Raw genomic sequence first — 16,962 nt, forward strand, 5'->3', positions numbered from 1 at the left:
TGATAGCCAGGCAGGTGTGTCGTCACTACGCTCTCATAGCCAGGCAGATGTGTCGTCATTACACTCTGATAGCCAGGCAGGTGTGTCGTCATTACTCTCTCATAACCAGGCAGGTGTGTCGTCACTACGCTCTCATAGCCAGGCAGATGTGTCGTCATTACACTCTGATAGCCAGGCAGGTGTGTCGTCATTACTCTCTGATAGCTAGGCAGGTGTGTCGTCATTACTCTCTGATAGCCAGGCAGGTGTGTCGTCATTACTCTCTCATAACCAGGCAGGTGTGTCGTCACTACGCTCTCATAGCCAGGCAGATGTGTCGTCATTACTCTCATATAGCCAGGCAGGTGTGTCGTCATTACACTGTCATAGCCAGGCAGGTGTGTCGTCATTACTCTCTCATAGCCAGGCAGGTGTGTCGTCACTATGCTCTCATAGCCAGACAGGTGTGTCGTCACTATGCTCTCATAGCCAGACAGGTGTGTCGTCACTACGCTCTCATAGCCAGGCAGATGTGTCGTCATTACACTCTGATAGCCAGGCAGGTGTGTCGTCATTACTCTCTGATAGCCAGGCAGGTGTGTCGTCATTACTCTCTGATAGCCAGGCAGGTGTGTCGTCATTACTCTCTCATAACCAGGCAGGTGTGTCGTCACTACGCTCTCATAGCCAGGCAGATGTGTCGTCATTACTCTCATATAGCCAGGCAGGTGTGTCGTCATTACACTGTCATAGCCAGGCAGGTGTGTCGTCATTACTCTCTCATAGCCAGGCAGGTGTGTCGTCATTACACTCTCGTAGATCTGTCATTTTAGACAAGTTCAAATACAGTTACCTGAATGAGCAGTGTCTGGGCATGGAACAGTTAGAATCAAACATCATTAAATATATCAACTATCCACTTCCAGGCCATCGAGAAAGGTCAGGAGTTGGAGTCAGGGTTGTCACAGCTGGTTTCAGAGGTCAAGTCTGGCGAGAACATGGATGCATGGACGGAGAAGGTCAAGGACATTAATACAGTAAGTGCAGCCTGCTCCTTGTACATGTGGCTCCCTGAGAGGAGGCCAGTGTAGAATGTCCGCAGTATCCGATGCTTGTCACAAGAGGCGACTGAATGGATGGTGTGGTCTGACTGTGACTTGCATCCTTACAATGTTGATCTGCATCATTACGTTTCTTCAGGTCATATTGATTCATGTTTCCAGAGTTTGTCTCAAGACTTGTTGCCCAAGTTGGTGAGGGACCGGGTCCGAGAGCAGCTGGACGTGACAGTCTCCAGGATCAGGACGGAGCAAAACAAACTCCAGCAGGCCTCCTTACAACAAGTGAGTGAGTGGGGAGTGAGGGGTGAGTGAGTCAGGGAGGGGAGGGGTGAGTGAGCCAGGGAGGGAGGGGTGAGTGAGTGGTGTCCCCCGCTGTGATATCGCTGGAATATTGCTAAAAGCGGCGTAAAACCATACTCATTCACTCACCTCACAGGTATCATGGCAGGTGAAGTCAAGCAACGTTTTCAACTCAGAAGGGGATTAGCGTCCTGTGGGCTTTTAGACGTCATGCCCAACACAGAAGCATGTAGTAGCCCCTTAGGCAAGTGAGATGGCACTGATAAGGGTGAACAAAATAATAGTTTTGGTTCTCAGGCTCTGCCCTCATCATCATAAAGTCTACACGTTTCCATTTTTAATAAAATGAAAGCATCCTAATGTCCCTAAAAATAATGCGTTCCGATATAGCACATAGTTACTTCCCTTTACTGCTTTACTGCGCATCAAGTGTTATGGTCATAGGAGTTTGTATGCTTGTTTATGTAGGGAGGCCCTTTCCGAGGTTGATGGTACATAATTGTTTATTTGGTTACATACTAGCTGGTTACGCGCTATATTTTCAAAAGTCATTTGGGGCGGTCAGGTAGCCTAGTGGTTAAAGCGTTCGCTCGTCACACCGAAGACCAGAGTTTGATTCCCGACATGGGTACAATTATCTGCCCGAGGCAAGTGAGTTAACTGACTGTAAAAGTCCAGTTTCCACCCTTGCCGAACTAGGATGGTATTATGGAGTTACATTTTGGCTGGACTAACGAGTCTATGCATAGTCAAAACAAAATTGCGCAACGAAATCGAAATCCGGTTCGTAAATTGCCTTGCTGATTTCTGTTGATTGCAGGATTTGCAAAGCATGTGAACCGCCAACTCGTTGTCAACAGATATTTTCCAAATCTTTTCATGTTTTTAACCAAGGTGCTCACGTGATTTGATGCAGTTCGCGATGTAAGACCCGTTTTATCACAATATAGACCTTGATTGTCGATCAGATTGTCTTGACTGGGAGCCACTGTTTTGTTTGAAGCAAATGCAAGTGATATGAGAGGTGGAATCTGATTGGTCGATAGGAGAGGCCTTGAAGGGACATAACTCGTAATAGCCACTGGTGGCGCAACGATAGAGCCCAGGAATTCCAGCCTAGTTCGGCAAGGGTGGAAACTGGACTTTTAAAATCAGTTAACTCTCTTGCCTCGGGTAGATGGGGTACAATGTGTGAAGCCCATTTCTGGTGTGCCCCGCCGTGATATTGCTGGAATATTGCTAAAAGCGGTGTAAAACCTCACTCACTCACTCAAAAGTCATTGTCTGTGAACCAATTTTTTTAAGCCTAATGCAACTGGAATGTGAGTGAGTGTGTGAGTGAGTGAGTGAGTGTGTGAGTGAGTGCATGAGTGAGTGTTCAATGCTACGGTCAGCAATATTCCATCTGTCAACGGCCTATTAATAATCAGGTGATGTGGTTTGAACATGTGGAGTGGAGTACAGGTAGTGTGGTTCACAAATTGCCTTTTATTATTATCATTATAGTTGATGTTCTTGTAACAGTTTGCTGCATGTCCTGGGTTACAGATGGTCCTAGGACTCGCCTCAAACAGCTCCGAGGACATCATGATACAGCATTTCACATTTGATGGAAAACTGGTAAGGAATGTGTACCACAGGTCCTAGTGTCATTGCTTCAGTATTTCTACTTCTATTAATATCACAAGTATCAGAAAGCTATACAGATTAGTGCATTTCTGATACTCATGATATTAACATACTGCTCAAAAGAAGTTAAGGACCTCCTGGATATAAGAGATTAATAGAAATATCTAAGCAACAACACAAGGGCAGGATGACGGCGATACAGACAGAGATGACACAGATGTGTTTGTCATATACTCTGTATACTTAACTTAACTGAATATTTCTGGGTAAAGGGGTGGTCGGGTAGCCTAGTGGTTAAAGCGTTCGCTCGTCACGCCGAAGACCCGGGTTCAATTCCCGACATGGGTACAATGTGTGAAGCCCATTTCTGGTGTCCCCCGCCGTGATATTGCTGGAATATTGCTAAAAGCGGCATAAAACCATACTCACTCACTCACTCACTCTGGGTAAAACTTCAGCCCTTAACTCTCACCTCGATTTCTTTTAAAAACATAACTCCTGACAAGAAGTATAAAGAAATCGTCTATGTTATACTTTAAATACTTTCTTATTTCTGAGTGCATCTGTTTATATTTGAGAAAAAAAATCCCAAAGCATGTCTTAGATATGCCAACAAGCAAACCTTTGATGAAACCCACAAGCAAACCTGCACAGCTGATGAAACCCCCAAGCAAATCTGTACAGCTGATGAAACCCACAAGCAAATCTGTACAGTTGATGAAACCCACAAGCAAATCTGCACAGTTGAAGCTTTCAAGCCAAGGATTGTTTTACAGCAATTATTTGATTTATGCCTACAGTCATTAGATTCTGGCATGCCTAAGGGAGGCAACTCTGCACATCTATTTGCACTGCCTTAAAATGACTGAATCATCCTGGCCGCCATTGGAGTAGCACCAGACGAGAAGGCTTGTCTGTCGTTGTTAAACATTTGTTTATCTGTTAAACTGAAACAGATAACTGACAAGACAAATCAGACAATCCAGTTACCTCCCTTACATCAGTCACTCAGCATCAGATTCGTGTTGTCTGTTTCAGATGATGAAAGCACTCTCTGCTATTGAGATCTCTAAGCCGGTAGTTCTTGTTTCTGATGGTGAACGAACGTCCTATGCATTGATAGCAGCCCCACAGTCAATGGTGAGAACAGTTGCAGACAGTCGGCGAGGCAGACAGACAGGTTCCTTGTACTGCAGACAGTTTGTCCTTATGGGTAGAACGCGGTGATTAAACATAGGATAGACTTTAGTACCTAATTTACTAACCAGGTACCCACCACCCTATTACCCTACCCTACCCGGGTACCTGCTTTAGGTCTCAAGAGATAGTTTCTTTCTTTGTTGTTTAACACCGCACTCAGCAATATTCCAGCTATATGACGGCGATCTGTAAATAATCGAGTCTGGACCAGACAATCCAGTGATTGACATCATGAGCACCGATCCACGCAATTGAGATTGATAACATGCATCAACCAAGTCAGCGAGCCTGACCACCCGATCCCATTAGTCGCCTTTTACGACAAGCATAGTCGCCTTTTATGGCAAGCATGGGTTGCTGAAGACCTATTCTACCCCAGATCTTCACGGGTCTCTCAAGAAATAGGTACAAAATGTCCAATTGGGAATAGATTGACCGTAGCCCTGGATAGAATGTATTTAGATACACATATAGAATGATCAGGTCATGCATACACTGAAGTTGACTGAAGCCCTATCTTCATTCAAACACAAAGTCAGAAGGAATGCATGCATAGTTAGAAAGAAATGCGAACATTTGTGACTTGTAGTGTAACTATATAGTTCTAGATCATTTTTGTCATCAGCACCATACCCGTGCTTGTGGGTTTCATCGAAGTGGTAAACGTCTGAGACCTGCATCACTTCGGGCTTTCCTCCCACATTAAACTGACACGCCATGATATAACTGGAATACTGTTAGAAGCAGCGTTAAACCCAACTCACTCTCTTCCTTATGTGTATCACTTTTAAATGCCTTTCAAAGACTTGTGTTATAGTGTATCTCAACCTGTAACTAGATACAATATCAACTGATGACAGGAATGTTTTGTGATCTTGTCTGGTTTATTTTCAGGCGGGAATCTGTAAATCGCTATTCACGTCCTGTCAAGATGAGTTAGGTGCCTCTACCGTGACGCAAAGTAAGGCCAAGTGTGGACAGGACAAGGTGGCCATTTTATTGACACTGAAAGGCCGAGCAACCGCAGAGAAACTGTACACTGTGTTGAGGGACATTGTGGAATCTGGAAGTAGATAGACCCCATGTTACACGCTGCACTGTATCAAACATAGACATGAAAGCCGAAGGGTACTTGTCATTACACGCATGTTGAATGTCCGGCCGACATGTTGAATGTCCGACCGACATGTTGAAAGTCCGACGGACGTGTCGACGGACGTGTTGAATGTCCGACCGACATGTTGAATGTCCGACGGACGTGTTGAATGTCCGAGGTTTGGTAGTCCCTATTTTCTGGTGCTACAGGAGAAAATCACATGGACCCCAGGACGTCCTCACTCAATATGGATTTCTCAGTTGGTGTGTTGTGATGGAGAAATCATGACAAGTGATCTCTCCGACTTGAAGCATGTTGTGGTTGATGAATACTTTCTCTAATTTTGCATAATGACCTATAAAGCTAAAAAAAATAACAGTTTTGGTTCTCAGGCACTGCCCGCATTGTCATAAAGTCTGTCGCACGTTTCGTTTTTATTTCCATTTAGAAAAAAAAAAAATCCTAATACTTAAAAACAATGTGATAAAGCACACAGTTACTTCTCTTAACATGTGCACTGCTTTAAGGCACATCTCATGTTATGGTCATGGCAGCAATAGGAGTTTGTATGCTTGTTTATGTAGGGAGGCTCTTTCCTAGGCCGATGGTACACAACTGTTTATTTGGTTATATGCTTGTTTGCAATATCACGGCGGGGGACACCAGAAATGGGCTTCACACATTGTACCCATGTCGGCAATCGAACCCGGGTCTTCGGCGTGACGAGCAAATGCTTTAACCACTAGGCTACCCGACTGCCCCTCCTTGTTTGAGGCCCATAATGCTGAGCGCCAGACTGGGCAACAAGAAGTACCATCTTTTAATGTCTTTCGGTATGACGCGGCCGGTGATTGAACCCCAGACCTTCCAGGCAGATGGTCTACCATGAGCCCACGGAGGCGGTCCCATGGGAATCGTTGATGGATAAGGGGGCAGCTGATGGAGTCAGTGTTGGACATCTGTACAGGCTGGACAATATAACCAACTGCATTCTGCAGTCACATAGCCATTATATTCTACACTGAATTAAACAAGTTAGGAATCAGGACTATTTTTGGCAGTGAAGACTGAGAACCTTATTTAATATCCCAAAAAATATTCATGATCCCTAGGCCCGTGAAGACGCCGGGGTAGAATAGGTATTCAGCAACCCATGCTTGTCGTAAAAGGTGACTATGCTTGTCGTAAGAGGCGACTAACGGGATCGGGTGGTCAGGCTCGCTGACTTGGTTGATGCATGTCATCGATCCCAATTGCGTGGATCGATGCTCATGATATTAATCACTGGATTATCTGGTCCAGACTCGATTATTTACAGACCGCCGTCATATAGCTGGAATATTGCTGAGTGCGGCATTAAACGACAAACCAACCAACCAAATCATGATCCCTAACTTTTTTGTTCAGTATATTATTGTTATATACTAAGTGTGCAGTTTGTTGTTTTACTGCACTTTCTGACATTGCATTCATGTGAGGTTAATTGTCAAATAAAAAGGGAAGAAACACTGGCCAATTGTTTGTATTTTATTACATAAAATTATAAACAGTTATGTACAATACCACAATGAAATATGTACATATTAACAATGAAATAATATTAGTCATGTAGAAAATGGTATCTTTCAAGTCTCCATTAAATACTGAACACCGTGTGACCAAGTCTCTCTACCTGTTGGGTGGCATATCACAAACATTACAAAAATATTCTATTATCTTAATATTTGCATATCATAGATATAATTGTCATATTTTTTGAAACTACATTAAGTATACAGTGCATTATCAACATGATCTCTTCTAAACACATTTTGAAATATACTAAGTGTTCATCAATGATGCTGATATTGTTTGAGACACATGATTTTGAACAATGGATGCTGTTGAACGTGAAGTGATATCTAAACACTGGAAGTTTTTTAAGTTCTCCATGAGCCCCTTTAAACTTAACCTATTAAAAATCCTTTAGACAGAAGGTGTGGTTTAAAAAGTGAAAGTCCCCTTAACGTGCATCGTGGTGAGACACAAGAATACTCTCCACAAAACTGTGTCACTTTTGTTAGTTGTAAATTGAACACACTAACCATGTACTGACAATCGATTGTCGTGGGAAGTGATGTGCATTTACCCAAGGAGTGAGTGAGTGAGTATGACTTTACGCCCCTTTTAACAATATTCCAACAACTGACATGGGACACCAGAAATGGGCTTCACACATTGTACCCATGTTTGGAATCAAACCAGGGTCTTTGGCGTGACAAGTGAATTCTTGTCAATGGTATAGTCTGAAACGTGATACGATGACAGCTATATACAGATGAAGTTCTTTTCAATGACTCTTGATCTACGTGTCAATGGTTGCTAAGCCTGTAACCATGGTAACGACTCCCAAAGATTTGGTGCCATATGCTGACCCCCAATACAAGCATTGTGAGAATGAATGTATGTCGCTGTAAGGCGGTACATGAACATAAAAAGATCACTGGTATGAACACTAAAAATAAAATACTCCAATCTTTAAAATCAGATCTTAGTTCTCACTTCTGCTGAGGATATCTCATAACCTTTCATCCGACCAATCAGAGCGTGGCTTACCAGATCACGAAAGTGACAGTTGGAAGGAAAAGGTTAACACGGGGTATTCAGAACGACAATAACGGGCTGAATCCGTCAAAATCATCATCTCTCTGGCTTCAATAGGACAAACATTAGGACAGAAGAGATTTTGCATAGCCCGTGGGAAGTACTTTCTATCAGATTTTCAAGAATGTTCATTAGTTCCGTTTTCAAATTTTAACAAAAGATTTTTCGAAGTATAGTCCGGAAAGAAAAATGTCAGTTTGAAACTAGTGCTGTACAGCCTGTGAAAGCTGCTTTCTGATTGGCTAATGTTAGTTGTTTCATTGGTTGATCAAAGTTTCCGAAAGGTCTTTTGGACGTAGCCTGTAATGGGATTCCTCAGATCTTTGTTTAGCTGTAGCAAGATCTTAAGATCTTAAGGTCTGATTTTAATGACATTGAAAATACAGTCACTTCTGTTTACTAAAGATGTTATGTTAGACCATAACAAATCATGATATTTTCATCACTGCCCAAATCACAATTTCTTCTCCACATTCCAACAGAGGAGAAAAATCACTGTGTTCCCTTACGACTTCACTTGTTAAAAACACCCTACACATCGTCCTACTACACAGCCATGATTCCTACCCATTGACACAGAGGCCCTGAACAATTCAATAAAATAATTGAAATAAAAAGCCTCCCACCTCACATATTTTTAAATTTAGATGAGTGAATGAGTTAAAACACTTCAGCAGTATTTCAGCCATATTGCAATTAAAATGATGAAAATCTGGTAATTAATTACTGTGATTTAATTCTCTTGGTAATGAAACACCAAGGCATAACTTAGCAGGTAGTGTTCGAAACTAAGCATGAAAGTCAGGGAGTTCTTGTAATATCCCTATGTTAAAGTTAAAGATGTAGGGGTTCTGATAGAAATACTATAGGAACAAATGTCAAGAAGCTCATGACCCCTCATTTCTTACACTGCATGAACCAGGTCTCATTATGGAGCTACACATTGTGATCAGTTGATCACTACAGCCCGTTCCACAAAGTGATCGTAGCGCTAAAGCCATCTTTAACGTATACCTTAACGTAGCACTACGATTGCCTTGTTGAAGGGGCCCTGACACATAATACCATTAATCTGGTAAACCACTAGTCTTAACCATAACAATATGTTACTAGAGATGGAGCAGTACATTCCCTCCTTTGATATTACAATCAGTCTCTTGGTAGAGATTCAGTAATGTGGAAATGTATAATGACGTAATGGTCTATCAAAATTTATGTTAAGTTAACCATAGTCAATTAAACTGCCGGGCAAAAGAAGATGTACACTTTAAAACTGGATTTGACCAAACTTAAAAACATTATGAAAACGTTACTAGAATGAAAACAGTCGTCAAAACAGGTCCAAAACACAACTATGATACCCGTATCAAACACATCACCATCGAATAACCATTTCATGATTGTTACATTTTTAGCCACCATCACACATGGGTGTACTTTCTTTTGCCTGGCAGTTTGTAGAGCCAGGCATCAGGGAGGAGTGTCATGAAGACAATATGGAAGACTGTAAACAGATCTGTCGCTATCTCAATTACGAAGTGATCCAAGATATGATGAAGTTTCCATCTAATATTCGCCATATATGTTTGAGTCAAATCTGATATTATAACATACATTTATTTTTAAACATCCAAAGAACTGCAACAGATTGGAACGTATCATCATGAAAAAATCAATCCGCTGAATGTTCAGTAATTGAGTATGGTTTTACGCCGATTTTAGCAATATTGTGGCAGGGGATTCATTGCTCTTTCTCCTGTCTACTCTGGGGCCATAATTGTTGAATCTTTCAGCATCACTTTCAGCAGAATTTAGTCTTCACTTACAACTATCAGCCTACCTGACCAGAGTGCAAGGCATTAGGCTTGACTCTGGGCTTGGACTAGTAGCAACATCGCAGACTGCTTGTATAAAACATACTCCTGATCCTGCCAAATACCGAGTTACTCCCTCTGACTGAGTTGCCATTGACAACTGAATCAAATTAATGCCTTAACACTCAACCACATCACAAGTTTCCAAACTGAAACTGAAAACATTCCTCTTCAAAAGAGCCTCATCCATTCTCAGGATTTTAGCGCTATGTAAAATGCCTTTAATACTTACTAATATAATCATGAACAGCACAATCACTGTTTAAAGGCAGCTACAACTAAGGAAGGATATAAACAGTACCAACAATTTAAATCCAGAACAATAACATTGAAGTCCCCCTTTACATCAACACACCATTGTCCATGGACAGAACTTTGTACACATAAAATAATCAAATAATAAAATGTTACCCTTTTTTTCATTAAACACTTCTGAACAACACATTCAGATAAATGACTTTGGGCTAGACACTGGTATTGGATCCTATCACAAGGCCGTAAAGAAACTTGGATATACATGGTATGTAAATGAATAAGAATTACTAAATTTCCTTTAATTCCACAATTTTCTGACGAGAGTTGAGGTCCGCAGAACATTGAATTGTGACGTCATAATAGTGACGAATGGCTTAGATTTAACCAGATCTACCTGATTCGCTTTGTCTTCCTTGATTTGTGTCAATGTCATGTGATGCCAATGTTTTTGAACACCTGATTGGTTTGATACATCAGCAGGGTTTCCATGAATGAGTTTGGTTTGACACCGCTTTTAACAGTATTTCAGTTATATCGCGGCATGTCAGCTTAATGTTGGAGGAAAGCCCAAAGGGATGCAGGTCACAGACGTTTACCACTTCGGTGAAACCCACGAGCACGGGTATGGTGCTGACAAACCTAGAAACATAATCGCGGCAAACCGGGATTCGAACCAACAATCATAGGTTTCTGTCGCGCCCAAGGGATGCGACTCAGAACAGCGAATCACGGCGCCTTAGACCATTGGGCCACCCGTGCCCCTTTCCATGAAGGAACAGCCGTTTTCTGGCACACAGCTCTCAACATACTTCTTGCAGGTTGGCAGTAAAACTTAAAAGTAATTGAAAGTTCGGAAGCTTTTCACCAAATATGAATGTGTGTCAAATTACAGTGTTCACGCTATATTACTCTTCCTTTTCATCATGAAACGATGCAGCAAAATAAATTAAGGTTGATATCAGTGATTCCATAATTCAAATCGGCAACCCACTGACAAAATTGGACTCAACTCAAGTCGCTTCACTCATTATTTGTGCCAATGCCAAGAATTGAACTTTTAAGTTTGTCATGGTAGAATGTAGAACTATGTAAACTGGAGATATGATGGCACTTAACTTAACGCATGAAACCTGCAAATTCAACAAAGTGCCACCAATCTATTTGGTGATGTTGGTTTATCACTGAGTACAGGACGAGAGTTGTTTTCTATTTTGTCCCAAGCATGAGGTTTTGTAACGTGATTTACCGTATTTGACGTAATAAGCGCCCCATTCTAATAAGCGCCTACAGTGATATTTGCTAATATATTGGCTAGTGAACAATCCCAATCAGCACCTCTTCCGATTGATCAATGTACATGTAGCGACCATAAAATGTTTAAGTCCCGTGATGGGATTCGAACCACGGACCTTTTGATCAGAGGTCAGACGCCTTGTCCACATGACCAAAGAGGTTAACCCCGTCAGCAGGCCGACAAGGTAAGGATGTCATCTGTGGGATGACTCCACGCCCTGCTACATACACAAGACTTATTTATTCGTGTATTATACGCACTCATGTGTTACATGTACCCTTAATAATGGGCAATTAAATTCTGGAAAAATATATCTGTTGTGTATAATACGCAGAGACTTTTCTTTTGTATCATTTCAGGTACATAAACGTAGAAATTTACAATCTTTAAACTCTGGTTTTTTTTACCCTATTTCTAATTTTGAGAGTGCCCTAGGCGCTTATTACGTCGATTACGGTAAATTCTATGATGTCCAAGTGTATCAATACCATGTATCAGAATCAGGGGAGAGAAATGGAGATAACAAGGTGTGTCTTTTGGAATATGTTTTATCCATTTTGAAACTCGAACGTCTTTTTAACATGAGCTAGACATAGTTGAAATTTAGAAATTATTGCCCCCCTACCATTTCACTGAGACTGATAATATCCTTTTCAATTTCTGGATCCCATGTGAATTACAAGTTTATTTCCTGGTTGTGTGTCCAGTCAACTTGCTTCACACACTGTGGACAATACCCACCTGCCCGACAGTCTGGGGCAGTCGTTTTTGCTGACGGACGGTCAGTTTTAAAAAGTTGCACGCCCAATGGTCGGGGAATTATTGTATTCCCAAAATTACCTCAGCATCCTTGTTTTAATTCAATGTTAGAGGTAATTAGCTGTTACTGTGAAACAAATTATTGATGAGTAAAATTTCAATGAGTTACAGTTACTTGAGTTGCCAGTTTATTGTTATTTTCTGAGAATATTAAGATTAAACGGTACTATTCTTATGTCAAGAAAATTCTCCACTGGCAAGATTTTATCTGGTCAGGTTACTTTGCAAAGTTGCCAGTCCAATTGTCTGACTCAAATTTTGGGGAATTCTTATACACGGCTTCATCTAACAAACATTACCACATGGTATTTTGGGTAAAACACTATCATCTCCAGGTGTGTCATCCAGACACCGCAAACCTATTTTAGCCATGGCATTATGATCCTAACAGTGCCATTGGCACTCTTACACATATTATTGTGAGCCCTGAACTCTATAAAATATGCTTAACACAATCTTCCTTCCAGTGTTCCAGAGCCTCAAGGGCTCCCAGTTCAACAATCTAAATAAAAAGTAACCATGGTAACAGAGTAAATAGATAACAACCAAACTTAACAATTAATATGCAGTTTCTGCTAAGACTTCCCCGGACTCTTGTCTATTCTAATTTTCTTCATCGGTGGAGAGCTGAGCTGCCCCTGAAACAAGAAATTCTGTTATCAAACAATAGATTCTTTTACTTAACAAAATATTGTGTTATCAAACAACCTAATTCTGTAATCCAACAATAAAATCTGTTTTCAAACAATATATTGTGTTATCAAACAACTTAATTCTGTAATCTAACAATAAAATCTGTTTTCAAGCAATAAATTCTTTTTCTAAAACAAAATATTGTGTTATCAAACAACTTAATTGTGTAATCTAACAATAAAATCTGGTATCAAACAATAAATTCTCTCATCATCATGATGAAGTTACTTACTTTATGCCATTTGTCGGCCAGTTTTTCACTCTCCTGGGTGTAGAAGGTGAAGACCTCGGTACAGTCGCGGAACACCCGACTGGTGGGGGGGTTGTACACAGCGCAGTTCTCCTTCACCAGGGTCATGTCCTGGTGGAACTCCTCATGGTCCTTGTACCCTCCACCCTGCAGCAGCAACACACGGGGGAGTCAGGGATGGAGTGATGGAGCGAGGGAATGGATTAATGAATCGGTGAGTGAGTGATGGAGTGATGGAGTGAGGGAATGGATTAATGAATCGGTGAGTGATGGAGTGATGGAGCAAGGGAATGGATTAATGATTCGGTGAGTGAGTGATGGAGGGATGGAGTGAGGGAATGGATTAATGAATCGGTGAGTGAGTGATGGAGTGAGGGAATGGATGAATGAATCGGTGAGTGATGGAGTGATGGAGCAAGGGAATGGATTAATGAATCGGTGAGTGAGTGATGGAGTGATGGAGCTAGGGAATGGATTAATGAATCAGTGAGTGAGTGATGGAGTGAGGGAATGGATGAATGAATCGGTGAGTGAGTGAGTGAGTGATGGAGCGAGGGAATGGATTAATGAATCGGTGAGTTAGTGATGGAGGGATGGAGTGAGGGAATGGATTAATGAATCGGTGAGTGATGGAGTGATGGAGCAAGGGAATGGATTAATGAATCGGTGAGTGAGTGATGGAGGGATGGAGCGAGGGAATGGATTAATGAATCGGTGAGTGAGTGATGGAGTGATGGAGCTAGGGAATGGATGAATGAATCAGTGAGTGAGTGATGGAGTGAGGGAATGGATGAATGAATCGGTGAGTGAGTGATGGAGTGATGGAGCGAGGGAATGGATTAATGAATCGGTGAGTGATGGAGTGATGGAGCGAGGGAATGGATGAATGAATCGGTGAGTGAGTGGTGGAGTCATGGAGCGAGGGAATGGATTAATGAATCGGTGAGTGATGGAGTGATGGAGCGAGGGAATGGATTAATGAATCGGTGAGTGAGTGATGGAGTCATGGAGCGAGGGAATGGATTAATGAATCGGTGAGTGATGGAGTGATGGAGCGAGGGAATGGATTAATGATTCGGTGAGTGAGTGATGGAGTGATGGAGCGAGGGAATGGATTAATGAATCGGTGAGTGAGTGATGGAGTGATGGAGCGAGGGAATGGATTAATGAATCGGTGAGTGATGGAGTGATGGAGCGAGGGAATGGATTAATGATTCGGTGAGTGAGTGATGGAGCTAGGGAATGGATGAATGAATCGGTGAGTGAGTGATGGAGTGATGGAGCGAGAGAATGGATTAATGATTCGGTGTGTGAGTGATGGAGTGATGGAGCGAGGGAATGGATTAATGAATCGGTGAGTGATGGAGTGATGGAATGGATTAATGAATTGGTGAGTGAGTGATGGAGTGATGGAGCGAGGGAATGGATTAATGATTCGGTGTGTGAGTGATGGAGTGATGGAGCGAGGGAATGGATTAATGAATTGGTGAGTGAGTGGAGTGTGTGAGTGATGGAGTGATGGAGCGAGAGAATGAATTATTGAATCGGTGAGTGATGGAGTGATGGAGCGAGAGAATGAATTATTGAATCGGTGAGTGAGTGATGGAGTGTGTGAGTGATGGAGTGATGGAGTGAGAGAATGAATTATTGAATCGGTGAGTGAGTGATGGAGTGTGTGAGTGATAGAGTGATGGAGCGAGAGAATGAATTATTGAATCGGTGAGTGAGTGATGGAGTGATGCAGCGAGGGAATGAATTAATGAATCGGTGAGTGAGTGATGGAGTGTGTGAGTGCATGAGTGAGGATCAATTAAGAAGAAACGCATGAAAAACTGGGGAACTATTCTTTCTGGTACGTCACAGTGGCATACAAGCATGGAGAACTGGGGACCTTTTCTTCCCTTTACTTCACGGTGGAATACAAGCATGGAAAACTGGGGACCTGTTCTGCCCTGTACTTCACAGGGGAATACAAGCATGGAAAACTGAGGACCTGTTCTTCCCTGTACTTCACAGGGGAATACAAGCATGGAAAACTGGGAACCTGTTCTGCCCGGTACTTCACCATGTTCACAGGGGAATACAAGCATGGAAAACTGAGGACCTGTTCCTCCCTGTACTTCACAGGGGAATACAAGCATGGAAAACTGAGGACCTGTTCTGCCCTGTACTTCACAGGGGAATACAAGCATGGAAAACTGAGGACCTGTTCCTCCCTGTACTTCACAGGGGAATACAAGCATGGAAAACTGGGGACCTGTTCCTCCCTGTACTTCACAGGGGAATACAAGCATGGAAAACTGGGGACCTATTCTGCCCTGTACTTCACAGGGGAATACAAGCATGGAAAACTGGGGACCTGTTCTGCCCTGTACTTCACAGGGGAATACAAGCATGGAAAACTGGGGACCTGTTCTGCCCTGTACTTCTCAGGGGAATACAAGCATGGAAAACTGGGGGCCTGTTCTGCCCTGTACTTCACAGGGGAATACAAGCATGGAAAACTGGGGACCTGTTCTGCCCTGTACTTCACAGGGGAATACAAGCATGGAAAACTGGGGACCTGTTCTGCCCTGTACATCACAGGGGAATACAAGCATGGAAAACTGGGGACCTGTTCTGCCCTGTACTTCACAGGGGAATACAAGCATGGAAAACTGGGGGCCTGTTCTGCCCTGTACTTCACAGGGGAATACAAGCATGGAAAACTGGGGACCTTTTCTTCCCTGTACTTCAAGGTGGAATACAAGCATGGAAAACTGGGGGCCTATTCTGCCCTGGACCTCCCCCTCTCAACCTTCCCGGGTCAACTGCCCAAGACCCTTACCACACAATGACTACCTACCTCCAGCTTCTTTCGTATTGTTCCAAAATCCATTGGTTTCTTCACAATAGAGTAATAATCAGGAGCATCAGCAGGGTCCACTGAAAAGAAGGACAGACATTACAGGGATTTTTTCTAGGACTTCAAACAAAGGCAAACTGGGAAAAACTCGTATCATTCTTTTTCAAAAATGGGGATGGGGAAATTGATTTTTTCTTCTCACAAATTAGGAGATATTTGAACATTACCTTCGATGCAAAAGTTTAAAACTGAGCACTGAAGCCTTTTTGATACTCTGTATTGGACCTGTTATCAGTGTAATGAGTGAGTATGGTTTTACGCCCCTTTTAGCAATATTCCAGCATTATCACGGCGGGGGACACCAGAAATGGGCTTCACACATTGTGCCCATGTCGCGGGAATCGAACCCGGGTCTTCGGCATGACGAACTAACGCTTAAACCACTAGGCTACCCGACCGCCCCTGTTATCAGTGTAATGCAAGCAAAATGCACAAAGTCGCTTTGCTAAAAGCGGCGTAAAACCATACTCACTCACTCTGAAAGCATGAGCAACAATCCATGCTACTGGCTGTGGGAATGATGGAATCAATCAAGTGACACACATCGCCACCTACCTGGCTGTGTAAACCATGCGGACGCATTCAACTCCCCTTTCTCTCTGTTAACGCCGCGATAGCGAGACACTCTCTGCAGCAGTCTGCAAAAAACAAAAGTGTGTAACATGGCATGCTGGTGTTGTAACAAGAGTTGTTTGTTGTTTTACCGTGTCAATAGAAGAAAACACTCCAGCTATATCACAACGGCCTGTAAATCATCAAGTCTTTGCAAGACGGCAAAGTGACTGATAAGATGGGACATACAGTACACCTACCCGAGGGCCACCCTGGCTATACAGAACACCTACCCGAGGGCTACCCTGGTTATACAGTACACCTACCCGAGGGCCACCCTGGCTATACAGAACACCTACCCGAGGGCCACCCTGACTATACAGTACACCTACCATAGTGCCACCCTGGCTAT

General features: G+C 42.6%; 2 protein-coding genes across 3 annotated transcripts in view; one reads left to right on the top strand and one right to left on the bottom strand.

Moving 5' to 3' along the window:
• LOC139447508 (alanine--tRNA ligase, cytoplasmic-like) overlaps positions 1–6,438 on the top strand; it is a 28,889-nt gene extending 22,451 nt beyond the window's left edge. The window contains exons 18-22 of the mRNA XM_071228909.1: positions 906–1,016; positions 1,203–1,322; positions 2,889–2,960; positions 4,008–4,109; positions 5,064–6,438. Of these exons, the coding sequence (XP_071085010.1) occupies positions 906–1,016; positions 1,203–1,322; positions 2,889–2,960; positions 4,008–4,109; positions 5,064–5,246 (588 nt within the window). The 3' untranslated portion in view covers positions 5,247–6,438. The remainder of the gene's footprint in view (positions 1–905; positions 1,017–1,202; positions 1,323–2,888; positions 2,961–4,007; positions 4,110–5,063) is intronic.
• A 4,190-nt stretch (positions 6,439–10,628) lies between these two features.
• LOC139447290 (BRCA2-interacting transcriptional repressor EMSY-like) overlaps positions 10,629–16,962 on the bottom strand; it is a 28,259-nt gene continuing 21,925 nt past the window's right edge. For both annotated transcript variants that reach the window (XM_071228580.1, XM_071228579.1), the window contains exons 21-24: positions 16,554–16,636; positions 15,939–16,018; positions 13,076–13,240; positions 10,629–12,788 (exon numbers count right to left, since the gene is read on the bottom strand). In XM_071228580.1, coding sequence (XP_071084681.1) covers positions 12,726–12,788; positions 13,076–13,240; positions 15,939–16,018; positions 16,554–16,636 — 391 coding nt within the window. In that variant the 3' untranslated portion in view covers positions 10,629–12,725. The remainder of the gene's footprint in view (positions 12,789–13,075; positions 13,241–15,938; positions 16,019–16,553; positions 16,637–16,962) is intronic.

Source organism: Haliotis cracherodii, unplaced genomic scaffold (assembly GCF_022045235.1).
Source record: "Haliotis cracherodii isolate W230 unplaced genomic scaffold, xgHalCrac1.p SCAF_7, whole genome shotgun sequence".
NCBI classification, from domain to species: domain Eukaryota; kingdom Metazoa; phylum Mollusca; class Gastropoda; order Lepetellida; family Haliotidae; genus Haliotis; species Haliotis cracherodii.